The 27,994-nt window shown below is 44.6% G+C and overlaps 1 protein-coding gene and 1 long non-coding RNA gene across 19 annotated transcripts in view; one reads left to right on the top strand and one right to left on the bottom strand.

Moving 5' to 3' along the window:
- The window catches only part of LOC307200595 (uncharacterized protein), a 188,433-nt gene that overhangs the window by 56,049 nt on the left and 104,390 nt on the right, over positions 1-27,994 (bottom strand). For all 18 annotated transcript variants that reach the window (XR_013832401.1, XM_079949162.1, XM_079949171.1 and 15 more), the window contains 7 exons: positions 27,095-27,943; positions 24,355-24,582; positions 23,044-23,123; positions 17,132-17,414; positions 15,567-16,421; positions 7,667-7,894; positions 4,981-5,060 (listed from right to left, as the gene is read on the bottom strand). Coding sequence is in view for 17 of the 18 variants with exons in the window: in XM_079949162.1 (XP_079805288.1) it covers positions 4,981-5,060; positions 7,667-7,894; positions 15,567-16,421; positions 17,132-17,414; positions 23,044-23,123; positions 24,355-24,582; positions 27,095-27,943 (2,603 nt within the window). In the remaining variant the exon portion in view is untranslated. The remainder of the gene's footprint in view (positions 1-4,980; positions 5,061-7,666; positions 7,895-15,566; positions 16,422-17,131; positions 17,415-23,043; positions 23,124-24,354; positions 24,583-27,094; positions 27,944-27,994) is intronic.
- Positions 256-27,830, top strand: LOC307201164. Its single transcript, XR_013832603.1, has 3 exons — positions 256-797; positions 7,647-7,792; positions 27,713-27,830. It is a non-coding gene; the product is annotated as an uncharacterized lncRNA (long non-coding RNA).

Genomic DNA, 27,994 nt, shown 5'->3' with positions numbered 1-27,994 from the left:
GCTATGCATGTTTTTCAGGGGCCTCTTTATGATTCTTGAGTATTTTAGTGTAAATTTTGCTCTAATATACACATATCTGCAGAACAATTTCCCCTAAAAGAGCAGAATTTTAGCTTAATGTAGGGGTCATTCAGACTGTCCCAATCTTGCCATTTTCCTCCCCAAAATCTGATCCTTACCGCTGAACTGGAACTCACACCTCCCTCAGAACTTCTCCAACTAACAGTTAACTGACATTTCTTCACAGATCACTACCTTCAGTTGAATATAGTCAGAATATATCTAATCCAGGCACTGTCTATAAATATTAAAGACAATCATCTAGCCTGACTTGGATGAGAACATCAGGGGTTATTCAAGCATCACCTCAAAGGAGAGCCGAGCTTATAATACCCCTCACACAAGAGTTTCTGAGGTGAAGATTGAGAACAGAGAAGGGCTTTCCATCTTAAACTAGGGAGGTTCAATCTTTGAGTCCTCCTCTTGTTAAACTCTCCTTGGAAGAGATTTGGTGGGATGTGGGGAGGAGAGAACACATCAACAAGACCAGGCTCTCTCATCTCACTGACACATTCAGATCTGCATTTCCCTTCAGTGGAAGTAAATCCCACTGAAATCAGGGGAACTAGCTTCTGATTAGGCCTGGTTAGAGCTAGGGGATATTTCAGTATCATTTGACATTTGATGTCTTTACTGTGTATTAAGACGCTGATGGATAGTTAGCCTTTCTTTGAAGTCTTCTTTGTCAAAAGCAGCAAAGAGGTGAGAAGCAAGTCCGCCAACAATAAGATGACCAGGTTGGTAGTATTCATGTGGAATTCTGGACAGATCATGGACGGCGCAACTCGTGATATGTTTGCACACCAGATGTGGCAGATGAAAGAGAAGGGGCACAATAAACAGCAGCATATTGAAGCAAATATTATTTCTCATCAAACAATCTTATTTCCATCCAGCAAATGAACCTTGCTTCACAACCAACCTAGGTACATAAGGTTCTGCCTTATGATGAACAGCACTTCTCTAACAATTCACAGATTAAAATCCTATTTTATAACTTGATTAAGAAAATAGTTAAACTCCTTCCTCTTCCTCTGTCCTCTCCCTTGCAAAGAATGGCAAGAAGAGGTTATAATACCTATGTTTTGGTTAGTATTCTCTGGAAATCTACTGAGACATTATCCAAGGGATACTTAGCCATGTTGAGAATGATAATTATAGGTGAGGTAATAACAAGCTCTCTTTACATCAGGAAAATCAGAAAATGTCCCCCAAAAATAATAATAACCCTGTTTCTGATGTTTCATTCAAAGTGGGTTCTGACTGTTTATGGGACAACAAAAGGGCATGCAGAATTCACAGCAACAAGGAAAAGAAAAATAGTGGGCTGGTCTCTTATCAGTGCTGACCAGTGGAAACGATTACTCTGACCTCAGACATTTCCCACCTGAACACCAGTTCATTAGTTTTCTGACAATTATACTGAGACGAAGGAATGGTGGGAAGGACAACTATTTATTTTCCTGATAGAAAAGCCCCTCACAACTATTTGGTGGGAGTACTATATAGAAGTAATAAGTAGTGAATGGTGATATTATATTTTCTAATAAAATGGTACTTAATTTCACTTACGTTCAAAATGCTTTTACTCCAAAATATTCATTCAGAAGCATTCTGCCCATTGTACAACAATAAACCCATTTAAAATACCAAAATCGTTATTCATTGAATTTTAATTTTAAAACCCCCACACCAGGAATGGTCTAGCATATATTGCCCATGATCACAGGCATCCCCCACTGCACACGATAAATAACCAAATAATTTAATTAATACCCAGAAATGGAGGGAGAGAGCTGGAGAGTTCTCATGGCTTGTGAGGGCAGAGACTGGAGGTGCAGCAGGGGGTTGTTTACGCTACTCAGCCCCCCCCACCTGACAGCTAATGTGCATAGAAGAGCAGCAGAAGGAGCAACATTCCCACACATCCCCCAGTCATCCCCCAAAATTCCAGATGTGGGTATTTTAGGTGCAGTATTTTTTATCCGGAATGGAGGGAGAGCAGCAGAGAAGACATCCAAAGGGTTTTAGATGGTGCTCCCCACTTCTCCAATCTTCATTTATGAATGTGGGCCACTTGAACATAACCCTCCAGTAAGTGGGACTCGCTGTACTGAAATCTCTGAGACTGGTTCATCATGACAGTAGCAAAGCAACTTCTGACCTCGGGAGGAGGTGGTATTGCAGGCATCACGCACCCAACACGTGCACAGAGGCTGGCTCCCAGCCCCACGCGATCTGGGAAATCCTTGTGTCATCCCCGGCCAGCCAATCGGCTGGCCCAGGGGGTGTGGCTTGCTTCATTTAAGGCAAGCGCGGCCGGGAATCTCCCTCTTTGGCCTCTCAGCTGCGTTTGTTTCCCACCCACCCGCCCTTCAAGGTTTCTCTTTTGATTTTGCTATGGACCTCGGTTGGTCACCGTTAAGGGGCCTGGTAGGAATTTTTTCCACTTGGCAAATTGGCACCAGCCATTTGGTTTTTCGCCTACCTCGTAACAAATCGTCACAACTTTCTCGGCTTTGGCGGTTAGGCATTGGTATGGGTATTGTTATGTAGATGTATGGGGAGGAACGCCATCACCTCCCCCGGATATTGAAGGGTAGTCCAGTAAAGGATTCCGGGGGGCGTGGCCCCATCCGAAGCCTATGGAAGCCAGGGCCCAAGGTACGCCCCCCGAGCAGTGACCCCGGGGGAGTGCCTAGTTGATGTGCATCAGCAGGGCTCCCCTGCTGGTGTTAACCCTTCGAGGTCTTCAAGCAAACAGACTGAAGCCGGATAGTCGATAGGACCAATGCCTAAGCCAATACCACTCATCAACTGTAACCAATAAATTTGTGGCCTAATCTTAGCCCATTAACCTAAATTACTGTGTCCTGTGTCTTTATTTCTACTGGTGGGAGGCGGGATCACGCCACGCAACTCTACTGAAACTTTAGTGAGAGGAAAAAACCTAGAAAGGAACAAGCCTTTTAAAAAAATACCTCTCATTGTATTGTTTTTTCTTGTTCAGTCTCTAAGCAATTATCCGCTGAATTTCTAGTGAGGTCCCAACATTTTATGGTACTCAAATAAGGCTTAGGGTTAAAACCAGATGAGGGGCTCCTGTCTCAGAGAAACCACAGGGGATTTTAAAAGAAATTGCACATAGGAAGTGCAACATGTAAAATACAACCTAACTGAATGGTGTGGATAAAGAGAGATTACATTGCTCATAGTTTGGTGGAAAGAACCCAAAAGATGATTGTATAATTTATTATTTCCTCTTTATTAACTGCTCCTTGCTGTTCAGATCAGGCCTCAACACAATGATGTAGCATTTGGGGGCAAAGATGGAGCCCAGTATCCCAGCACTGGAGGCCAAGATGGAGAAGATCTCCACAGCCACCATGTATTTCCCCTTGGTGCTCAGGTAGACCGGAACAAAGGAGATCCAAACACTACAAAACAACAACATGCTGAAGGTGATGAATTTGGCTTCATTAAAGCTGTCAGGCAGTTTCCTGGCAAAAAAGGCCACAACAAAGCTGACAATGGCCAAAAAGCCCATGTAGCCCAGGACACAGTAAAACAGGGTAACAGACCCTTCGTTGCAGCCTAGAATGATTTCTCTCCTCATTGAGTGCATGTCAGAATCAGGGAATGGGGGAGATGTTCCTAACCACACACTGCAAATGCCTGCTTGGATAAGGGAACAAGAAATCACAATGGAGCTTGCCAGTCTTTTCCCCACCCACTTCCTCATTCTGGAACCTGGTTTGGTGGCCACAAAGGCCAGAACCACCGTGATCGTTTTGGCCAGAACACAAGAAACGGTCACTGTGAAAACAAGGCCAAAAGCCATTTGTCGGAGCAGGCAGCTCACTCTTCCTGGAGGGCTGAGGAAGATGAATGGGCAGAGGAAGCAGAGCAGGAGGAAAGTGAGGAGAGTGTAGGTGAGGTCCCGATTGTTCGCTTTGACAATGGGTGTGTCCTGATGTTTAATAAAGATGGCAAGGACTAATATTGTGAGGAGAGAGAGAGAAAGAGCCAACAATGCTAAGCTCATCCCCAAGGGCTCTTTAAAAGACAGGAAGCTGATGGTCTTTGGAATACATTGTGATTGGTCTCTGTTTGGATAGTGGTCCTTTGGGCATGAAGCACAGTCAACCATGTCTGGAAAGAAAATAAAAGATTCAGATTTTGGATGTGTTGGAGAGCAACTGTTAATGCTTCAAGTATGAAACTGTTAATGTTAAATTAGAGTTATCACACATATTTCCAGAGTAGCCAGAATGAACGTGATGCATGAGAACCCCACCTCAGCCTATGTGTTGGGTTATGTGGGCTTTCCTGTGATGGCTTGCTAACTCCACATAAACCACATTGTTGTTGTTCAGAACAGGTACAGTCCATGACCTTTTTGCACAGGGGTTCCATTCCCAGCCCCGTACCACCCCCTAGGCTGACCCCATTCCACCCCACCCGGGTGTACGATCGTGCTTCAGTCAAACGCATGTTTATTTGTTATTACCTGAACTAAGACAGGTGTCTCCTACCAAGTTATATCACTTATGCATTTAATTCAAAATTGCCTGCTGTATTTTAACCAGGGACAAAGATTACAAGATGGGTGACAAATGGATTCTTTTTAGGAGTGGGTCCATAATCCTTTATGGGGGCTGTCTGCCAATAGGTATGGAGGAGAAATTTGGTTTTTATTCCCCTTGAATGAGAAAGATATCTAAATTGCACTCCTTGAATCAAAATGTAAACCAAAGTAAATTTTCCCTTAAAAATGTGTACTTCTCTAAACATTTGTGATGCAGTTCTCCAATCAAACAATATGTACAAAAATGCACACGTTCTACTGATTTATTTATTCTTTTCCTCAACTTCTAACATGACATACACTTTGAAAATTATATATCCTGCGTCTCTTACCCTTTTCGGATGAAATCTTGCCTTGAGGACATGGAGCACAACCATAGCAGCAGAATGGCTCCCCCTCCTTCTTCTCCTTCCTGGAACCAGGAGGGCAATTTGGGTTACATACTGAAAGGGGTGGCACCTGCTCATTTAAAGAAACAGATAAACAGTTTAGTACCCAGAAGTAAGTAGCACTTTTGGCTTCTTTTTTCTTCCAGCTGGCAGTAGGAAGACACCAAACACAGTATATTCGAAACACAGTGCCAGGTTACTCATTTGGCACTTCATGGTTGTTTTTGTAAAAAAAAATAATAAATGCATAAACTGACCATGTTTGAGCCCCTTTCTGGCATTCAGAAAGAATGCATGACTGCTGAAATAGGGAAGGGGATTGGGGGTTCATCTTTGCCAGCCATGCCCCCTTTTGTCCCCATATGTAAAGTAATACCTTCCACACCTCCAATTTTCTAATCCTAGCAAGTGTAAAAATAATAATCATGCTTTGTGAAGATGACAGAAGTGTAATGCTGAAAATGATCTACAAATGTGGAGACTTTGTGGTGTGTGGTCTCACCAGCTCTGCCCATATTGTTCCCATAGCTGTTCCACCAATCATCTTTGCATGCTAAGCAGAAAGCTCTGACAGGCTGAACACACTGAGAAGCCTCCCTGTAGGGTGTTCCGTACGACTGAGCTGTAATGGCTCTCCTCCTCGTCGTTCTCCAGAATCCATCTAGACTCTCCTCCAACGATGATTAACGACCTAAGCCTTTGATGAGGCTCAGGCACGCTCGCCCATTATGCAGAGTATCCGAACAGCTGAAGGAGCCAAAATATGTGCTACATTGCTACATTTATTCCTAACTACGCAGGATAGAAAAGAATATGCGACTACTCTCTCTGTTAAAGACAGTGAACAACAGAAAACAAAGAAAGAGGAAACCAGTAACATCAACATCCGTCTCCCGTCTTCTGTGAGACTTCCAGCAATCTGGAATGTCAATAGAGTCTTGTGACTCCAAAAACTGCACAGTGGCACAACAGAAACCTAACTCTCCCTGTGATTTGGAATTTTGTGTTCTTTCTTGGTCCCCTAATATGAGTCTTCTAAAGGGGTTCAGCCAAATGTTCTTAGAAGCCCCCTTCACACTCCCTGCCATGCATTTTATCTTAACAGATGCAATTTCAAGTGTTTTTTATCCTACCAGATGTATTGTTCAAACCATTTTGGTCCTTTTTTGAGCTGAGAATGTACCACAAGATCCACAAAAATGTGAAACCTGAAGGATAAGCAAGGATGTTCCAATATGTGTACTAGTTGGAGGGTTTCCATAAAATTGTAGACAATATGAAATTCTCCTCCATCCTTGCCTTCAGTTCCTTTTTCCTTAGGATACAAGTGGCTAGCATAAGCACACTTGGTTTTTTAGCTTTTTTAAAGGAACATGAATAATGGAATGTGTGGTTTGTCTTAGGTGTCTCACTAAAATTAGGGCTGCCATATGTCCAGGATTTCAAAGGCAGAAGCAGCGTCCTGGGGAAAGTTCTGGAAGGTGGAGGTTTGTCCTGGATCTTTGGCAAGTAAAACGAAAAATTGTGGGATTCTGGCATTTTTGTAAAAAAGAAAAAGAAAGAGTTCTTTATGGCTTTAGCTAAAATGCTATAAGGAGTTAAGCTTAAATAAGTATACTAATTTTAATGGAAATAAGATTAAAAATATGTTAAGACATTTATATGATAGAAAATAGAGAAAGATGGGAAGGAATTGCTGAAACAATTAATGGAAGCGGAATACAAAGAGGGAGGTGAGAGGAGGTCAATGATACAAGGGAATGAAAGATAGAATATGGAAAAGGTATGATGTATGTTTTTAAATTGTTTTTGTTTGGTTTGGTTTAGTTTATTGTGTTAGTTTAATGTGTTAAGGTTGTGTTTTGTATTGTTTATGTATTGTATTGTTTTTTCTCTTTTTTGTTCTTTTTTGTTCTTTTGTCTTCTTTCTTCCTTTTCCTTTTTGTAAGCTTTAAAAGTAATAAATATTATTAAAATTAAAAAAAGAAAGAGTTTAACAACTTTCAGGGTGTCCAGCAATATGTCAACCCTAGTATCACTGAAAGGTGTGATAGTTTGGGTGTGATTTCCCCTCCATTAAGTCAATGTAAGAAATGCATTAGAGGAATGTTTTCGGCTGGTGCCTAAAGATACAAAGGGAGGTGCCTGGCAAGCCATCTTGGGGAGGGCTGATTCTTCTCCAAACTAGAAGCCCCTTTCCTCATTCTACACTTTGTGACAAATAGCTACCCACAAACCTCCACAGCCCCTACTTCCTTCTCAACCATCAGCATTTGAACTGAAAGCAACAAACCCCTTCTTCTTCCCAGGAGACTCATGAAATACACTGGGATGAAAAGAGCCCCAAGCTGAAAGCCACATGCCATATCCAGATGCTGGACCACACTGGTCATTGGCATTATCCTACACAAGTTGGGCATTAATCTGAGCCAGCAAGATCTTATGTTGGGATTCCTGCATCGCAGACCAAATAGCTGTGGTGATGACTTCCAACTTAAAATTCTACTGGGCAGAGGGAAAAAAAATCTAGAATCTGGCTGGAAAGACAGGTATGTCCTGGACTGATGGCCTGCAAGTACAATATCATTCTCTTTTCCTATCTCTCATAGATGTAGGAATTATGCCTCACCTGGTGAAAGCTTCTGTGCCACACTATTCTGTTGTCATCAAGGATGAATGGCTGGTCAGGTGTAGCCTTCACACCAACCCTTCCAACCTTGACTCTCATGAAGGAGTTATTTGGAAAAGTGGCCAGGTTGGTGATATCAAAGCCAGCTTCTACTTCCCTGTTCGCACTGAAAGATACCGTTTCCCCGGCAGAGTTGTTGAAGGAGACAGTCCTAAGAAAGGGGTGGAGCTGCATGGAAAGAAAAAGAGTAACTTTGAAGTAATGAAAAGGTCTCTCCTTTCTCACATTCAGGATGCCTTCAGACTGTCAACACAGGGAGGTAGTGCCATGCAAATATAATCTGTTTTCTGAGAAATGGTTTGTAGGGCGAGCATTCACATATTGAGCCAATGATCTCCATTGTTTTCTATGGGGAAAATTCCAATGCATGTCTGACCATGCTTGGATATTGTCAGGGAACTGCCATCGGAAGAACAGGTGGTGAGAGGGCTCCAGGAGGATAGAAGAGATTCAGCAGCCGAAGAGGGAACCAGTAGGGGGGGAGCAGGAGCTTCCAGGGACAGGAAGTCGGAGGGGAGGCTCTGGGACACTTCTAGCAAGAACAGTGAGGAGGTATCAAGGCTCCCTTTAGCAACCCCCACCCCTCGCCGGAAGCTGTCACGCAGGGAATCTAGGAGACGCGTTTCCGTCAAGCAGCTTTTATGCTGGAAACGTTTCCGCAAGCGCCCACTGTCGGATTCTACCAGTGACTAACGGAGCCATGTGCAAGGGCTCCGCTCAAGGGAGAGCTTTGCTACGTTAAGCAAACTCCAAGGGACTAACCCTTTTACGCACAAGTAGCTCATTGTCCCATCACAGCAATCCGACAGTGCCTGAAAGCGCTTGTGCAAGGAGAGGCATCATGAGCAACCCAACCGGAGCCGGTGAAGGGGGAGCAGCTGCAGCCGTTCCAAGCCTGGAAGAAAGGTACAGGATGTTGGAGATGCAGTTAGCCCTGCAAACGGCTAGGCTGGAGGAGAGGAGGGCGCAAGATGCAGAGAAGGGAAAAGCCACCCAAGTCTCAAGGAAGGTGCCGGGACTGGTGCAGAAATTTGGGGGTGATCCCAGGAACTACCAAGCTTTTAGGACAGAAATGCAATATGCCCTTAATCTGCAGTTTGATGATTTTCCTGATGAGGAATCGAGGGTGGGATTCGTGATTGGCCATCTAGAAAAAGGGGCGAGAGACTGGGTGCGGCCCCTGATGGCAGCCAATAACGAGGTCCTAAAGGACACAAGGAAGTTTTTTCGCGCCATGGATCTGATGTTCTCCAGTGAGATTGAGCAGGGAGTGGCGCGCAGACAGTTAATGGCGTGTAAGCAAGGGAACCGATCTGTCCGTGAGTACTGGACTGAGTTCACCATGTTGATCCATAAATTAAATTGGGATTTGTCTGCGGAACCGATACAAATGCTGTTCGAAGAAGGATTATCTTCGCCAGTAAAAGATGAACTTTCCCGGGTGCCCAGGGCAGAGTCTATGGACCATTTGACTAAATCTGCGCTGGCCATAGGAGCACGCCAGGAAGCCAGAGCCCTGGAGAAGCGGGAAGGGAAAGAGGAGCGTTGGAGGGATTTCCGCATTCCAGAGATTCCAGAGCAGCCTTCCCAGCCAGCAGAGCCGATGGAAATCGGAACAGCGCGCGCGCGCGCAGTTTCAAACCCCAGCGAAGGGCGGAAGAAGGAGGGGAAAGGCGCCAAGAAATGTTTTCTCTGCCAACAGCCAGGTCACTTTGCCAGGGTTTGTCCGCAGAGAAAGGAATGGCAAGGAATGGCGGGAGCTGTTGGGGAGGAGGCGGAGGGGGCTAAGGAGTCAGTAAAAGCCAACGCCTGGCTGGGACCATCAGGGCACAGCAGCCAGGCCAAGGATCAGTGAATGTGCCCATGCCGGAACCGCCAAAACCAGCGCTAGTAATAGAGGTGTTGTTAGAGCTGGCAAACGGACACCCTCTACAAGTTAAGGCGCTATTAGACTCAGGCAGCTCCTGCAACTTTATGAGTAAGGAGTTTGCAGCCGCACACCAGATACAAACCATCCCTTTAAAGAATCCCCTGCAGGTGACCACGATTGATGGTAGGGCGCTGTTGGGAGGAGAAGTTAACCAGCAGACTGTCCCCATGACAATGAGGGTGGCAAGACACACGAAACTGATAGCGTTTAATATAGCCACTTTGGGAGGAGCGCCCATCATTTTGGGGATGAGCTGGCTAGCGCTGCATGATCCGCTTGTGGGATGGCATCAGAGAGTGGTTTCCTTTGGGTCAGTACATTGTATGGGACACTGCACGGAAAAGGGGGGCCAAGTAGGTACCCAGGCCACGTTAGCAAAGATAGAAGCAACGGATCAAGGTAGGGTACCACGACAATATGCAGATTTTGCCAACGTCTTCAGCGAAAGGGAAGCAGATAAACTACCCCCGCACAGACCCTTTGACTGCCAAATCAACTTACTCCCAGGAGCACAATTGCCAGTGGGCAAGGTGTATGCAATGTCAGACAGGGAGATGCAGGAGTTAAGGGAGTTTATTGACAAAAACCTCAAGCGTGGGTTCATCAGAGAGTCACGAGCAGTGGGGGGTAGCCCAGTGTTCTTTGTGGACAAAAAAAATTCAGACAAACCAAGATTAATTGTGGACTTCCGGGCCCTAAACGCAGTGTCCGAACCCGTGACTTTCCCTATGCCCAGAATTGATGACATTCTTACCCGGGTGAGAAAAGGGAAGATTTTTACCAAGCTGGACCTGAGGGGGGCGTATAACCTGATACGTATGAGAAAGGGAGATGAGTGGAAAACCACTATGTTCACCCCCTTGGGGGCCTTTGAGTACTGCGTTATGCCTTTCGGCCTCCAGGGGGGATCGGCAGTATTTCAATCATTCATGAATCACGTCCTAGGACCATTGCTTTACAAGAACTGCGCTGCGTTCTTAGATGATGTACTGGTGTACTCAGAGGATGAAGAGCAGCATGTGCGAGATGTACGAGAGGTACTGAGCAAACTGCAAGAAAACCAGCTGTGGGTGAAACTGGAGAAGTGTCAGTTTCACACCAGGGAGGTGGAATTCCTAGGGTACCGGTTGTCAGACAAGGGGCTGGCCATGGATCCTAGCAAGGTGCAAGCGGTACTGGAATGGAGGCCTCCGAAAACTAAGAAAGATGTGCAAAGGTTTTTGGGGTTCGGAAACTTCTATCGGAAGTTCATCAAGAACTTTGCCCACTTAACAGCCCCCATCACGGATTGTCTGAGCAGTAAGAAGAAATTTGTCTGGACGGAAGAAGCGCAGCGAGCATTCGAAAGTTTAAAGAGGGCGTTTGCTTCGGAAGAACAACTCTTACACGTGGATCTGCAGCAGCCGATGAGGGTGGAAACCGACGCGTCTGACAGAGCGGTGGGCGCCGTACTCCTACAGCCGGGACAGGATACGTCAGAATGGAGACCGTGTGCCTTCTTCTCGAGGAAATTGAACAAATCCGAGAGGAACTATACCGTGTACGACAGAGAACTACTCGCCATCCATGAAGCGTTCAAGAGATGGAGACACCTGTTGATTGGGGCGCAACACAAGGTTCAAGTGCGGACAGATCACAAAAATCTAGAATACTGGAGGACAGCCCGAGTATTGAACCAGAGACAAGTAAGATGGGCGCAAGAGTTCTCCAAGTTCAATTTTGAAATTCGCTACGTGCCAGGGGCAGAGAATGTCAGAGCGGACGCTCTCTCCAGAAAACCTGAGTACTTAGAGGGGGAAGGAGCGGCGGAAGAAAGACATATCATCTCGGAGGACCACTGGGTTTGTGGGGCGGCATTGGTGGGGCAGAGAGAACTGGTAGAGGGTATTGAGAATGATGAATATGCCCAAGAAAAGCTTAGGGAACTCAGGGAGACAGGTGAGAACACAGGGGGTTTTGAGGAAAAGAACGGAAAACTATATTACAAAGGGGGACTCTACATACCAGATGGGGAACTAAGAGGGCGGGTGCTCAAACAGTTGCATGACAGCCCCACGGCGGGGCACTTTGGACAGGACAAGACCATGTGGTTGGTTACCAGGGAGTTTTGGTGGCCCAAGGTGAGGGAAGACGTGCGGGAGTATGTCAGGGGATGCGACAGGTGCCAAAGAGCAAAGGGAGAGAGGTTGGCGCCAGCAGGGTTATTAGAACCCTTACCCACCCCAGAAAGGCCATGGGAGATGGTATCCATAGATTTTATGACCGATCTACCGAGATCCAAAGGGAAAACCGCGGTCATGGTGGTAGTAGATCTACTAACTAAGATGTGCCACTTTATAGCTTGTTCACATGCAGTCACAGCGGAAGAAACCGCAAAGTTGTTTGTGAAGCATATTTTCAGGTTGCATGGCGCCCCCTTGAGGGTTTTGAGCGACAGAGGGAAACAATTTACTTCCAGGTTCTGGAGGAAACTAATGAGCTTGTTGCATGTGGAGGTAAGTTTTTCCACCGCTAGGCACCCAGAAATAAATGGGCAAGCAGAAAGGGCAAACGGGGTTTTGCAACAATATCTGAGGTGTTATGTAAAAGACAGAGAAACTGATTGGGTAGATAAGTTATCTCTGGCAGAATTTGCCTACAACAACGCGGAAAACGTGTCCACAGGGATGAGTCCCTTTCTGGCCAATTATGGGTGTCACCCTCGAGCCTTCCCAGCAGAAGGGGGGGAGCACTGGAGTGTACCAGCAGCGGAACGCTTTGTGGAAGAAATGGAAGCGATCCACCGGCAGCTCCAACTCAACTTGGAGAAAGCCAAAGAAGCATATAAGAAACAAGCAGACAGAAATAGGAGGGAAGGTGAAACCATAAGGGTGGGAAACCGGGTGTGGCTATCCACCCAAGGACTGCCATTTAAGGGAGGGTGTAAGAAATTGAGACCCAAACGGTTGGGACCCTTTGAGGTCGTACAACAGGTGAACCCAGTAGCCTTCAAACTTAGATTGCCCAGTCACATGAAATTGCACCCCGTATTTCACAGATCATTACTGTCACCGTACCGAGAGGGACGGGAATGGGGGGAAAGTGAGAGGGGGGTCACCCAAACACCTGTCATTGAAGAGAGAGAACGCAACATGGAAGTGGCAGGAATAATTGATTCCAGGTGGAAGGGGAATCGGGTGGAATACTTGGTAGAATGGGAGGGGGAGGAAGAGTCAGAAAACACGTGGGTACCGGCGGAAGAAGTCCACGACGAGGTTCTGATAGAAACGTTCCATCAGCGTTTCCCAAGAAAATCGCAGCCGATGGAACGATTTAGGAGGGAATACTTCGGAACCACTGATGAGGAAGGGGTGTTTGAAGGGTTCCCAGAGTCAGGGAGTGAGGAAGCGGCATACTCCGACGAAGAAGAGGAAGACGGGGAAGGAAATGGGAGGCAGTGGCTAGAAGTGTTTGAATCCTCTGAGGACGAGGAGAGTTCCTTCCGAGGCTTTCCAGCCTCACCGCCTGTAGAAGGGGAGGCGGGAGGGGATAGAGGGGGGCCTGGAGGGGAGGTGGATGTCAGGGAACTGCCATCGGAAGAACAGGTGGTGAGAGGGCTCCAGGAGGATAGAAGAGATTCAGCAGCCGAAGAGGGAACCAGTAGGGGGGGAGCAGGAGCTTCCAGGGACAGGAAGTCGGAGGGGAGGCTCTGGGACACTTCCAGCGAGAACAGTGAGGAGGTATCAAGGCTCCCTTTAGAGACCCCCACCCCTCGCCGGAAGCTGTCACGCAGGGAATCTAGGAGACGCGTTTCCGTCAAGCAGCTTTTATGCTGGAAATGTTTCCGCAAGCGCCCACTGTCGGATTCTACCAGTGACTAACGGAGCCATGTGCAAGGGCTCCGCTCAAGGGAGAGCTTTGCTACGTTAAGCAAACTCCAAGGGACTAACCCTTTTACGCACAAGTAGCTCATTGTCCCATCACAGATATCTACACACACACACACACACACACACACACTGCCCAACAATCCTCATACAACCAGCATAAAGGTAAAAGTACCCCTGACTATCAGGTCCAGTTGTGACCGACTCTGGGGTTGCAGCGCTCATCTCGCTGTATAGGCCGGGAGCCAGCGCTTGTCCACAGACAGCTTCCGGGTCACGTGGCCAGCGTGACTAAGCCACTTCTGGCGAACCAGAGCAGCACACAGAAACGCCATTTACCTTCCTGCCGGGAAGCGGTTCCTATTTATCTACTTGCACTTTGCGGTGCTTTCGAACTGCTAGGTTGACAGGAGCTGGGACCGAACAACGGGATTCGAACCGCCGACCTTCCGATCGGCAAGTCCTAGGCTTTGTGGTTTAACCCACAGCACCACCCGCGTCCCTATATAACCAGCATGCTTGCAAGGATACTTATTGCAAAGTATTGGAAGACACCAGATCTACCCACTCTGGAAGAATGGCAGATGAAGATGACAGACTACATGGGACTGGCAGAGATGACTGGCAGAATCCGAGACCAGGAGAAAGAGACAGTGGAAGAAGATTGGAAGAAATTTAAAGACTATCTTAATAAATATTATAAAATTAATGAAGGTTAGAATTGACATGGGTTTAAAAACTATGTGGTTTTCAGGGGTGTTGATTATGGAAAAAGAATAGAATTATTAAAAAATATGGGAAGTAAGGGAATGGATTTGCTGATTAGATAATGAAATTAGAATACAGAAGGGGGAGGTATGAGGAGGTCGGGGAAATTAGGTTTAAGAAAATAAGGATGGAAATTATACTTGTTTCTTTTGGTTTTTTGTTTGTGTATGTTTTTATTGTGAAACTTTAATAAATATCATTTTTTTAAAAAAAAAATATAACCAGCATGCTTGAGTCTAATAAATACATAGAGGGTTTAATGCATGGGTCAGCAAACTTTTTCAGCAGGGGGCCGGTCCACTGTCCCTCAGACCTTGGGGCAGACTATATTTTGAAAAAAATAAATGAATGAATTTCTATGCCCCACAAATAACCCAGAGATGCATTTTAAATAAAAGCACACATCCTACTCATGTAAATACACCAGGCAGGCCCCACAAATAACCCAGAGATGCACTTTAAATAAATAAAATAAATAAATAAAAGGACACATTCTACTCATGTAAGAACACGCTGATTCCTGGACCATCTGCAGGCTGGATTTAGAAGGCAATTGGGCCAGATCCTGCCCCCGGGCCTTAGTTTGCCTAGCCATGGTTTAATGTCATAGAATTAGGTGTTCTGACAGACTTGGTCAATGTCCCTTCTCCTTACCTTGGGAAGAAATGGGCAACAAAGCCTATTGTTCTGCTCACTCTATATGTGAATTTAGTGCGCGGGGAGTTCTGAACTGCAACCTACAGCCACATGGAATTAAGAAGCCTGTATTTTTCAGACAAGAATTTAATCTGAAACTACCATTTTCTATACCAATAAAACGCTTAGGAACTTTTACCATTTTGTCTTCTACTTCTGCAACATTTTTCTGAGTGCTGTGTTCCAAAAAACTTTTGAACTTAGAAGAGTTTTGTAAGTAAACCACATTACGACCTGCTAAGCTTGTGCTCTATTTTTGTGCTAGGAAAGTGGGATCTTCTGGAATTCACCGGAAAGGGCATATTTTAAGGTTTTACATCCTGTATTTCCATGCTTCTGGTTGCTGCATGTTTTCCCATGCACACAAAGGAAGTTGCTCACAAAAAAACTGGACAGTGCAGGATTGGATCCTCCTGCTAAACAGCTGTAAGCAGAACAGTCTGATTCTTCACTGAGCTAGTCCTCAATGAGCAGCTTCTCCACACACAAATGGAGAATGTGGAGCTTCAAATTTTTTCAGGGTACTGTTTTACATATCACTCCCTATGTCAAATAAATGATATCTCATGACACGCATTACCTGCCAAGGCTGAAACTCCTGCATCTCTCCTTCCACCATTCTCCTATATTTGGCTCCAGGCAGGAACATGGCATGTAGAGCATGTGCTAAGGCATAGGCAGCAGTATAGAGACTGTAGCTGTGGCCAGACATGGTCATCTCAAAAGCAGACGAAGGGAGATTCTCCAGCTTCTCATCTCCAGTGCAGGCTCCACTGGCCTGCTCCTCTGTATTGGAGTTTGGAAATAAACAAAGAAATACCTCTGCCCAGAACTGCTTGACAAAGCCATTTCCATTTGCCTCAAAAGGATTTTGTGCCTCAAGAAAGGCTTTGAATCCTTGTACCACATTTGAATGAACTGAAAAGGAGAGGGAACCCTGGGAAGTTTGCATATCAAGGCTCATTCGCAAGGGCGGTGCTGTGAAATCCAGTTGTGCCGTCAAAATCCACACTTTGCCATCAGATGTCTTAGTCACATTTTCCATTTCACCTAGTACTATCATTGTCTGCAAGGCAAGTATGGACTTTGTTCCTCCATAGACAACCACCACCTTGGCTTTACTTTCCATAATAGCTTGATAAATTTGGATCCAGTGGGGAAACATGTCATAATACTCAGCCAAATATGCCATGTTCAGGGTTGTCTCTGAGAAAGCCAAGCAAATGCCTTTCTGGGAGAGCAGAGGTTTCAGGGTCTGAATAAATCTCTCTCCACCTTCACTTTCTCTAGCAAGCAATCCAACCCACGTCCAGCCAAAGTGCAGAAGTAACTCAACAATCCCAGTGTACTGATGGGCTTCATTGGGCACCATCTTGTAGAAGGAAGTGGATTGGCTTTGACCAGCATCCTCTGGGGCAAAGGAGCCATAAGTGAGCTATAAGGAAATAAAGGAGCATCATCTATAATTGCAGAAGGACTGGGTATGTGCAGCCAGGACCTGCCCACCCAGGAGGCAAAATGAAGCAGTTGCCTTAAGAGGGCAGGTTCCACAAAGCTGGGAGGAGTGGCAGATTGCACCCTGTGTTTCTCAGCTTCCACCTCCTTCTCTGCCATTCCTCCATGCCCAGTTTCCTGCACTCCTGCTTTCCTCTCCAAAATCCGCCTTTTCTTTCTACACTTTTTCCTCTATGCCTTCCTGTGTTGCTTCTTTCCTCTCCCCTGTATTTTCCACTTTGCTTCACCGCAGCTTTTCAGCTCCTGATTTCATGGCATCTTCCCTTCTCTTCCCTTCATCTCTCAAGCCACTAACACACAGAATCCCCATCAAGTGCCACAATGTGTCGGCAGCTGACTCCTGATAGGCAGGCTTCCAGCTTTGCAAGAGAGCAGCTTTTGACTCCAACCGGTAGGCCATGGAGCAAAGGTGAGAGGGTGTCAGTTGGCAGAATGGAATTGGGATACATGTTTTTAGGTGTGTTTGGACAAGGAAGTGGGGTGAGATGAGAACTTTTCTATCATCACCTTACCGTGTGAAGGGCAGGATCACTCTTCTTTGTCTCTCACAACTATTTCTATATTATACAAATCCTTTCTTGATAGAAGACATCATGGTGGATGTGTGAAATCCCCAAGACAGCATCTTACCTGGGGAATCTTGTAGATGCCCAAGATGTTTGCCAGGTAGACAGAGGTATCCAAGTCCAGCCCTCCAATAACTGCTGCCAGGTGTTTCTGGTTGTTGCACTTGTAGTTGGGGACAAGTGTGGAGAGAAGGTTCAGAGCAGCCCAGTAGGTCATCCTTTCATCAAAGTAACTGTCATAGATGTGGAATCCCAGTGTAATATTAAGCAAGATCTTGGGGTTCTCATTGATCTCCTTGACAGCAAATACCAAGGCCAGAATATGCTGGTAGTTCTTTGGCAAAATTCTGCAACAATAATTTTATGCTGTATCATTGAGAGATATACTATGCATGCTGTTCAGGGGGCTCTTGATAATTTTGCCCTAAATTACACATATCTGCAGAACAATTTCCCCTAAAAGAGCAGAATTTCAGCTTAATGTAGGACTTATTCAGACTTTCCCACTCCTGCCATTTTCCTCCAGGAAAATCAGATCTTTACCGCTGAACTACAACTCACACCTCCCTCATAACGTCTCCCAACTGACAGTTAACTGACATTTCTTCACTGACCACTACCTTCAGCTGAATATAGTCAGAATGTATCTAATCCAGGCACTGTCTATAAAGATTAAAGACAATCGTCCAGCCTGACTTGGATGAAAACCTGAGGGGTTATTCGAACATCACCTCAAAGGAGAGGTGAGCCTTTAAGACACTTCACAAGAGAATTTCTGAGGTGAATATTAAGAACAGAGAAGGGCTTTCCATCTTAAACTAGGGAGGTTTAATCTTTGAGTCCTCCTCTTGTTAAACTCTCCTTGGAAGAGATTTGGTGGGATGTGGGGAGGAGAGAACACATCAACAAGACCAGGCTCTCTCATCTCACTGTCACATTCAGATCTGCATTTCCCTTCAGTGGAAGTAAATCCCACTGAACTCGGGGGAACTTGATTCTGAGGAGGCCTGGTTAGAGCTGGGGGATATTTCAGTATCATCTGATTATTTGACATTTGATGTCTTTACTGTGTATTAAGACGCTGATGGATAGTTAGCCTTTCTTTGAAGTCTTCTTTGTCAAAAACAGCAAAGAGATGAGAAGCAAGTCCGCCAACAATAAGATGACCAGGTTGGTAGTATTCATGTGGAATTCTGGACAGATCATTGATGGTGCAACTCGTGGTCTGATTCCATACCAGATGTGGCAGATGAAAGAGAAGGGGTAGAATAAACAGCAGCATACTGAAGCACATATTCTTTCCCATCAAACAGCCTTATTTCCATCCAGCACACAAACTTTGCTTCACAACCAATCTCAATACAATATTCTGCCTTGTCACCAAAGACACTTCTCTAAATATTCACAGATTAAAATCCTATTTTATAACTTGATTAAGAGAAAGGTGAAAATCCTTCCTCTTTCTCTGTCCTCTCCCTTGCTTAGAATGGCAGGAAGAGGTTATAATACCCATGTTTTGACATTGGTTAGTATTCTCTGGAAATCTACTGAGACATTATCCAAGGGAGACACAAACATGCTGAGAGTGATAATTATAGGTGAGATAATAACAAGCTCTCTTTACATCAGGAACATCAGAAAATGCCCAATAATAATAGTAACAACCCTGTTTCTGATGGTTCATTCAAAGTTCTTTCTGACTGTTTATGGGACAACAAAAGGGCATGCAGAATTAACAGCCATGATGAAGAGAAAAATAGTGGGCCAGTCCGTTATCAGTGCTGACCAGTGGAAATGATTCTTCTGACCTAAAGTTGCCCACCTGAGACCACTTCATTAGTTTGCTGACAATAATACCGAGAAGAAAGAATGGTGAAAAGGACAACTATTTGTGTTCCTGACAGAAACAACAACAACAACAACAACAACAACAACAACAACAACAACAACAACAATTTATTATTTATACCCCGCCCATCTGGCTGGGTTTCCCCAGCCACTCTGGGTGGCTTCCAACAGAATATTAAAATACAATCATCTATTAAACATTAAAAGCTTCCCTAAACAGGGCTGCCTTCAGAAGACTTCTAAAAGTCTGGTAGTGTAGTTGTTTTTTCTCTTTGACATCTGGTGGGAGGACATTCCACAGGGCGGGTACCACTACCAAGAACGCTCTCTGCCTGGTTCCCTGTAGCTTTGTTTCTCACACTGAGGGAACCGCCAGAAGGCCCTCAGAGCTGGACCTCAGTGTCCGGGCAGAACGATGGGTGTGGAGATGCTTCTTCAGGTATATTGGATGGATGCCATTTAAGATTTTAAGGTCAACACCAACACTTTGAATTGTGGTCAGAAACGTACTGGGAGCCAGTTTAGGTCTTTCAAGAACGGTGTTATGTGGTCTCGGCGGCCGCTCCCATTCACCAGTCTAGCTGCTGCATTCTGGATTAGTTGTAGTTTCCAGGTCACCATAAATTCATGGGGAAGAGGACAGAACCCTGAGGCACCCCACAAGTGTGAGCCCAGGGGTCTGAACACTCACCTCCTCCTCCACTTTCTGATTACGGCCCAGGAGGAAGGAGCGGAACCACTGTATGACAGTGCCCCCAGCCCCTCTAGATGGTCCAGAGGGATGTTATGGTTGATGGTGTCAAAAGCCACTGAGAGATCCAGCAGAACTAGGAAACAGCTCTCACCTTTGTCCATAGCCCACTGAAGATCATCGAGCAGTGCGCCCAAGGCAGTTTCAGTCCCATGATGAGGCTTGAATCCCAACTGGAAGGGATCCAAATGGCCCGCTTCTTCCAGGCATGCCTGGAGTTGTTCAGCAACCACTCGCTCAATCACCTTGCCCAAGAATGGAAGATTTGAGACTGAGCAATAGTTGACCATATTGGCCAGGTCTAAATACGTTTTTTTAAGAAGCGGTTTAATGACAGCCTTTTTCAGCGGGTCTGGGAAGGCTCCCTCACAGAGAGAAGCATTCACCACCCCGCAAAGCCCATCACCCAGCCCTTCCCGCCTAGCTTTTATAAGCCAAGATGGGCAAGGATCAAGGAGACAGGTGGTCAGTTTCACTCATCTAAACAGCCTGTCCACATCCTTGGAGGAAAAGCACCTCACAACTGGTTGGTGGGAGGGTATATAGAAGTAATAAATAAAAAGTAGAGTGTGGTGGTATTATATTTAGTAATAAAATGGAGCTTAATTTCACTCATGTTCAAAATGCTTTTACTCCAAAATATTCATTCAGAAGCAGGCTGCCCCATTTTTTAACAATAAACCCATTAAAAAAAACAAAAATTGTTATTCATTGAATTTTAAGTTTAAAAATCCCCATGAGGAATGTTCTAGTGCATATTGCCCATGACTACAGGAATCCCACACTGAACACAAATAATAACTAAATAATTTAATCAATACCCAGAAATGGATCAAGAGAGCTGGAGAGTTCTCATGGCTTGTGAGGGCAGAGACTGGAGGTGCAGCAGGGGGTTGTTTATGCTACTCAGCTCCCCCCCCCCACCTGACAGCTAATGCGCATAGAAGAGCAGCAGAAACAGCAACTTTCCCCACACATCCTCCAGTCAGCCCCCAAAATTCCAGATGTGGGTATTTTATGTGCAGTATTCTTGATCAGGAAGGGAGAGACAGAAGACATTCAAAGGGTTTTAGAGGGTGCTCCCCACTTATCCAATCTTCATTTATGTGGGGGGGGGCACTTGAACATAACCCACAAGTAAGTGGGACTCGCTGTACTGAAATCTTTGAGACTGGCTAATCATGACAGTAGCAACTCTACAGAAACATTAATGAGAGGAAAAAACCTAGAAAGGAATAAGACTTTTAAATAATAATAATAATAATAATAATAATAATAATAATAATAATAATGCCTCTCAATGTATTATTTTTCTGTTCAGTTTCTAATCAATTACCCTCTGAGGTTTAGTCAGGTCTCAATATTTTATGGTACTGATGGCAGTTTTTTGGTTTCCAAATAATGCTTAAGGTTAAAACAAGATAGGGGGCTCCTGTTTCAGAGAGACCATATTTTGGTTTTAAAAGAAATTGCACATAACAATTGTAACATGTAAAATATAACACAATTTAATGGTGCAGATAAAGAGAGATTACATTGCTCATATTTTGGTAGGAAAACCCCCACAAAGATGAAAAGATAATTCATTATTTTCTCTTTATTAACTGCTCCTTGCTGTTCAGTTCAGGCCTCAACACAATGATGTAGCATTTGGGGGCAAAGATGGAACCAAGTAAACCAGCACTGGAGGTCAAGATGGAGAAGATCTCCACAGCCACCATGTATTTCCCCTTGGTGCTCAGGTACACTGGAACAAAGGAGATCCAAACACTACAAAACAAGAACATGCTGAAGGTGATGAATTTGGCCTCATTGAAGCTCTCAGGCAATTTCCTGGCAAAAAATGCCACAACAAAGCTGATAATGGCCAAAAAGCCCATGTAGCCCAGGACACAGTAAAATAGGGCAACTGACCCTTCGTTGCAGCCTAAAATGATTTCCCTCATCACCGAGTGCATGTCAGAATCAGGGAATGGGGGAGAGGTTCCTAACCACACACTGCAAATGCCCACTTGGATAAGGGAACAAGAAATCAAAATGGCGCTAGCCAGTCTTTTCCCCACCCACTTCCTCATTCTGGATCCTGGTTTGGTGGCCACAAAGGCCAGTACCACCGTGATCGTTTTGGCCAGAACACAAGAAACGGTCACTGTGAAAACAAGGCCAAAAGCCATTTGTCGGAGCAGGCAGCTCACTCTTCCTGGAGGGCTGAGGAAGATGAATGGGCAGAGGAAGCAGAGCAGGAGGAAAGTGAGAAGAGTGTAGGTGAGGTCCCGATTGTTTGCTCTGACAATGGGTGTGTCCCGATGTTTAATGAAGATGGCAAGGACCACCACTGTGAGGAAAGAGAGAGAAAGAGCAAACAATGCTAAGTTCATCCCCAGAGGCTCTTTAAAAGACAGGAAGCTGATGGTCTTTGGAATGCATTGTGATTGGTTCCTGTGTGGATAGTGGTTCTTTGGGCATGCAACACAGTCAACCATGTCTGGAAAGAAAATAATACATTCAGATTTTGGATGTGTTGGAGAGCAACTGTTAATGCTTCGAGTATGGAACTGTTAATGTTAAATTAGAGGTATCACACATATTTCCAGAGTAACCTGATTGAAAGTCATGCATGAGAACCCCACCTCAGAACATAGCTGTCAACGTTTCCCTTTTTTAAAGGGAAATTCCCTTATTCCGAATAGGATTCCTTGCAAGAAAAGGGAAAAGTTGACAGCTATGCCTCAGAACTTTGTATTGCGTTATGTGCATGGCTTCCCTTTTTTTGCGGGAAATTCCCTTATTCCAGCGCTGCTTCCTGCTCCTATCCCAGATTGTTAGATATCCCGTAGACTGTTCCTGGGACAGGTGAGGTGCTGATCTGTTATTTTCGAGGCTGCTGATCCCTTATTTTCAAATGTGAAAGTTGACAGCTATGGTTATGTGGGGTGTCCTGTAATGGCTTGCTAGCTCCACAGAAACACATTGTTATTGCTCAAAACAGGTACAGTCCGTGACCATTTTGCACAGGGGTTCCATTCTCAGCCCTTTCCACCAGCACGCCCTATGCTGAACCCATTCCAACTTCCTCGGGTGCACGGTCACGTTTCAGTCAGACGCATGTTTATTTGTTATTGCCTGAATTAAGGAAGGTGTCTCATACTAAGTCATATCACTGGTGCATTTAATTCAGAATTGCCTGCTGCATTTTAACCTGTGACAAAGATTACACCATGGGTGACAAACCCATTCTTTTTAGGAGTGGGTCCCTAATCCTTTATGGGGGCTACCTGTCAATTGGTATGGAGGAGAAATTTGGTTTTTATTCCACTTGAATGAGAAAGATATCTAAATTGCACTCCTTGAATCATTATATATCCTGTGTCTCTTACCCTTTTCGGATGAAATCTTGCCTTGAGGACATGGAGCACAAGCATAGCAGCAGAATGGCTCCCCCTCCTTCTTCTCCTTCCTGGAACCAGGAGGGCAATTTGGGTTACATACCGAAAGGGGTGGACCCTGCTCATTTAAAGAAACAGATAAACCGTTTAGCACAAAGAAGTAAGTAGCACTTTTGGTTTCTTTTTTCTTCCAGCTGGCAGTAGGAAGACACCAAACTACTTATTCAAAACACAGTGCCAGGCTACTCATTTGGCTCTTCATGGTTCAACAACATTCAGGGTGTAGCCTTATTAGACTTTACTGATTGGTTGGGTGAGGATTGCTCCCGGAGAGGGAGGAAAGAGTCAAAAGACACCGAGGTTGCTTCAGAGGAAGAGTTCTTTATTTCTGCTCTCCGGACCAGCAGAAAGGCACTTGTGTGGTCAGTTCACAGCAAGAGCACTTAAAGAGCGGTTACACACAGCTTATATACCCTTTCTGGTCCCCTTGCCCCCTCCCCAGGAATCCAGCCATGTCAGCTTATACACGTAAGTTGAAATCCATGATCACAAACAGATGTTCCTGTACCATAAAAGGATGTTCCTATTCCTGTATTCCTTATCTTGGGGTAAGAAGGTCACTAACTCTAAGAGCACTCCTGGCGCCATCCCCGAGTGTGGGGGTGTCTTGCAAGCTCTGTGCGTCAGTGTGTCAGGATATTTACAACCCACAAGATAAAATAAGCCCCAGCTCTGCCATCCTGTCTCCACTTTGGAACCCTAGTATAATTGAAAAGTGTGGTAGCTTGGGTGTGATTCACCCCCCCCCCCAATTAAGTCTAAGAAATGCATTAGAGGAATGTTTCCGGCTGGTGCCTAAAGATACAAAGGGAGGTGCCTGGCAAGCCATCTAGGGGAGAGGTAATTCTTCCCCATATCTAATAAGCCCCCTTCCTCATTCTACACTTGGTGACAAAGAACAGCTACCCACAAACTTCCACAGCCCCTACTTCCTTCTCAACCAACAGCATTTCAACTGCAAAAAGCAAATCCCTTCTTCTTCCCAAGAGACTCATGAAATACACTGGGATGGCCAATTCTGCACTAGTTGGGCATTGATCTGAGCCAGCAAGATCTTATGTTGTGATTCCTGCATCGCCGACCACATGACTTCCAACTCCAAGATTCTATGATTCTTACACAGTGTAAAGAAAAAGTGTTTAGAATCTGGCTGGAAAGGCAGGTGTGTGCTGGACTGATGATCTGTAAGTAGAACAACATTCTCTTTTCCTATCTCTCATAACTGTAGGAATTATGCCTCACCTGGTGAAAGCTTCTGTGCCACACCATTCTGTTGTCATCAAGGGTGAATTCCTGGCCTGCGGCAGCCTCCCCACCTACCCTTCCAACCTTGACTCTCATGAAGGAGTTATTTGGGAAAGTGACCATGTTGGTAATATCAAAGCCAGCTTCTACTTCCCAGTTCTCACTGAAAGATACTGTTTCCCCAGCAGAGTTGTTAAAGGAGACACTCCTAAAAAAGGGGTGGAGCTGCATGGAAAGAAAAAGAGTAACTTTGAAGCAATGCAAATGTCTCTCCTTTCTCACATTCAGGATGCCTCCAGACTGTCAACACAGAGAGGTGGTGCCATGCAAATATATTCTGTTTTCTGAGAAATGGTTTGTAGGACGAGCATGCACACATTGAGCCAATGATCTCCATTGTTTCCTATGGGGAAAATCCCAAGGCATGACTGACCATGCTTGGATATCTACACACACACACACACACACACACACACACACACACACACACTGCCTAACTAGCCTCATATAACCTTCATTCTTGTGTCTAACAAATACATAAAGGGTTTAATGTCGTTAGAAAAAGGTGTTCTGACAGACTTGGCCTATGTCCCAGCCCCTTATCTTGGGAAGAAATGGGCAACAAAGCCTATTGTTCTGCTCACTCTATTGGTGAATTTCGTGCGTGGGGAGTACTGAACTGCTCCCTATAGCCGCATGGAATTAAGAAGCCTGTTTTTTCAGATAAGAATGTAATCTGTCAAGAAGTGGCAGAAAGACATATCAAAATTTGTCTGGCAGGGCAAAAAGCCCAGAATTAAATTTAAGATTTAACTGATGCAAAGGATAGAGGGGGGTTTGCCCTGCTGGACTTAAGACTTTATTATGAATCGGCAGCTTTCTGCTGGTTGAAACACTGGCTACTTCTTGAGAACATTGACATTTTGGACCTGGAAGGGTACGACAATAGCTTTGGTTGGCATGCACACTTATGGTATGACAAGGTAAAGGTGTACAAAAGTTTTAAAAACCATATTGTGAGGAAAGCATTGTATAATGTTTGGATTAGATATAAAGATCTGCTGGAAAGTAAAACCCCTAGGTGGGTGTCACCAATGGAAGCTAGGGAAGTAAAAAAGCTTAATATGGACCCTAAATGGCCAAAATATCATGAAATTTTAGAATATGATGGTGAAAGGGTGAAACTTCAGAGTTATGAGAAACTAAAGCCTAAGGTTCGAGACTGGTTGCATTACCATCAGATAAATGAGACATTTAAACAGGACAAAAAAATAGGATTCCAGAAAGAGAAGTCAAAATTAGAAACAGAACTGTTGGAACCCAATACTAAGAACTTATCAAAAATGTATAACTTGCTGTTGAAATGGAATACACAGGATGAAACGGTGAAATCAGCAATGATTAAATGGGCACAAGATATTGGTCATGATATTATGTTTGCTGACTGGGAACAGTTATGGACCACCGGTATTAAATTTACGGCATGTAATGCTTTAAAAGAAAATATTATGAAAATGATCTATCGGTGGTACATGACCCCAGTCAAGCTTGCAAAAATTTACCACTTGCCTAATAATAAGTGTTGGAAATGTAATGAGACTGAAGGCACTTTCTACCACCTTTGGTGGACCTGCCCAAAGGTTAAAGCTTTCTGGGAAATGATCTATAATGAAATTAAGAAGGTCCTTAAGTGGACTTTTCCTAAGAAACCAGAGGCTTTCCTCTTGGGCATGGTTGGCCAAGTGGTGTTAAGGAAGGACAGGAATTTTTTTATGTATGCCACTACAGCATCAAGAATTCTACTGGCAAAGTATTGGAAGACGCATGAACTACCTACTCTGGAAGAATGGCAAACAAAGGTGATTGACTTTATGGGACTGGCCGAGATGACGGGCAGAATCCGTGACCAGGGGAAAGAGACAGTGGAAGAGGACTGGAAGAAATTTAAAATATATCTTAAAAATAACTGTAAAATTGAGGAATGTTAAGATGTCAGGGGGTAAGAGGTAAAGAATTGCAGCAGTAATCAAAAAAAAAACTAAAGGAATCTTTATGAAAGGGAATTAAGATAATGGACCTAAGGGTTGCTAAAGAACTATTAAACAAGGATGCAGGGATAGGGAGGTATGGGGAAGTCAAAAGAAAGAAGGGTATGAAATGATGAGATTGAAATTATACTGTTTTGTATTGTTTTTGTTATCTATCTGAAAAATGAATAAAAATTATTAAAAAAAAAAAGATAAGAATGTAATCTGAAACTACCATTTTCTATACCAAGAAAAGTTTAGGAACTTTTACCATTTTGTCTTCTACTTCTGCAACATTTTTATGAGTGTTATGTTCCAAAAAACTTTTGAACTTTAAAGAGTTTTGTAAGTAAACCACATTACGACCTGCTAAGCATGTGATCTATTTATGTGCTCGGAAAGTGGGATCTTCTGGAATTCACCGGAAAGGGCATATTTTAAGGTTTTACATCCTGTATTTCCATGCTTCTGTTTGCTGCATGTTTTCCCATGCACACAAAGGAAGTTGCCCACAAAAAAACTGGAGAGTGCAGGATTGGGTCCTCCTGCTTAACGCTGTAAGCAGAACAGTCTGATTCTTCACTGAGCTGGTCCTGAATGAACAGCTTCTCCGCACACAAATGGAGAATGTGGAGCTTCAAATTTTTCAGGGTACTGTTTTGCATATCACTGCCTATGTCAAATAAATTATATCTCATAATAGGAATTACCTGCCAAGGCCGAAACTCCTGCATCTCTGCTTCCACCATTCTCCTATATTTGGCTCCAGGCAGGAACATGGCATGTAGAGCATGTGCTATGGCATAGACAGCGGTATAGAGACTGTAGCTGTGGCCAGACATGGTCATCTCAAAAGCAGACGAAGGGAGATTCTCCAGCTTCTCCTCTCCAGTGCAGGTTTCACTGGCCTGCTCCTCTGTACTGGAGTTTGGAAATAAACAGAGAAAGACTTGTGCCCAGAACTGCTTGACAAACCCATTTCCATTTGCCTCAAAAGGATTTTGTGCCTCAAGAAAGAATTTGAATCCTTGTACCACATTTGAATGAACTGCAAAGGAGAGGGAACCCTGGAAGGCTTGCATATCCCAGTTCATTTGATGGCTCAATGCTGTGAAATCCAGCTGTGCCGTCAGAATCCACACCTTGCCGACAGATATCTTGGTTACGATTTCCATTTCACCTAGTGCTACCATTGTTCGCAATGTAAGCATGGACTTGGTTCCTCCATAGACAACCACCACCTTGGCTTTACTTTCCATAATAGCTTGATAAATTTGGATCAACTGGAAATACATGACATAGTACTCAGCCAAATGTGTTTTTTTCAGGTTTGTCTCTGCGAGGGCCAAGCAAATACCTTTCTGGGAGAGCAGAGGTTTCAGCGTCTGAATAAATCTCTCTCCACTTTCTGCAGCAATCAGTCCAACCCACGTCCAACCAAAGTGCAGAAGTAACTCAACAATCCCAGTGTACTGATGGGCTTCATTGGGCACCATCCGGTAGAAGGGAGTGGATTGGCTCTGACCAGCATCCTCTGGAGAAAAGGAGCCATAAGTGAGCTAAAACGAAATAAAGGAGCATCATCTATAATTGCAGAAGGACTGGGCACG

The sequence above is a fragment of the Podarcis cretensis genome (genome assembly GCF_951804945.1).
Source record: "Podarcis cretensis genome assembly, chromosome: 13".
NCBI classification, from domain to species: domain Eukaryota; kingdom Metazoa; phylum Chordata; class Lepidosauria; order Squamata; family Lacertidae; genus Podarcis; species Podarcis cretensis.
Note: the sequence above shows the minus strand (reverse complement) of the source record. Positions and strands in the feature narration are given on the sequence as shown.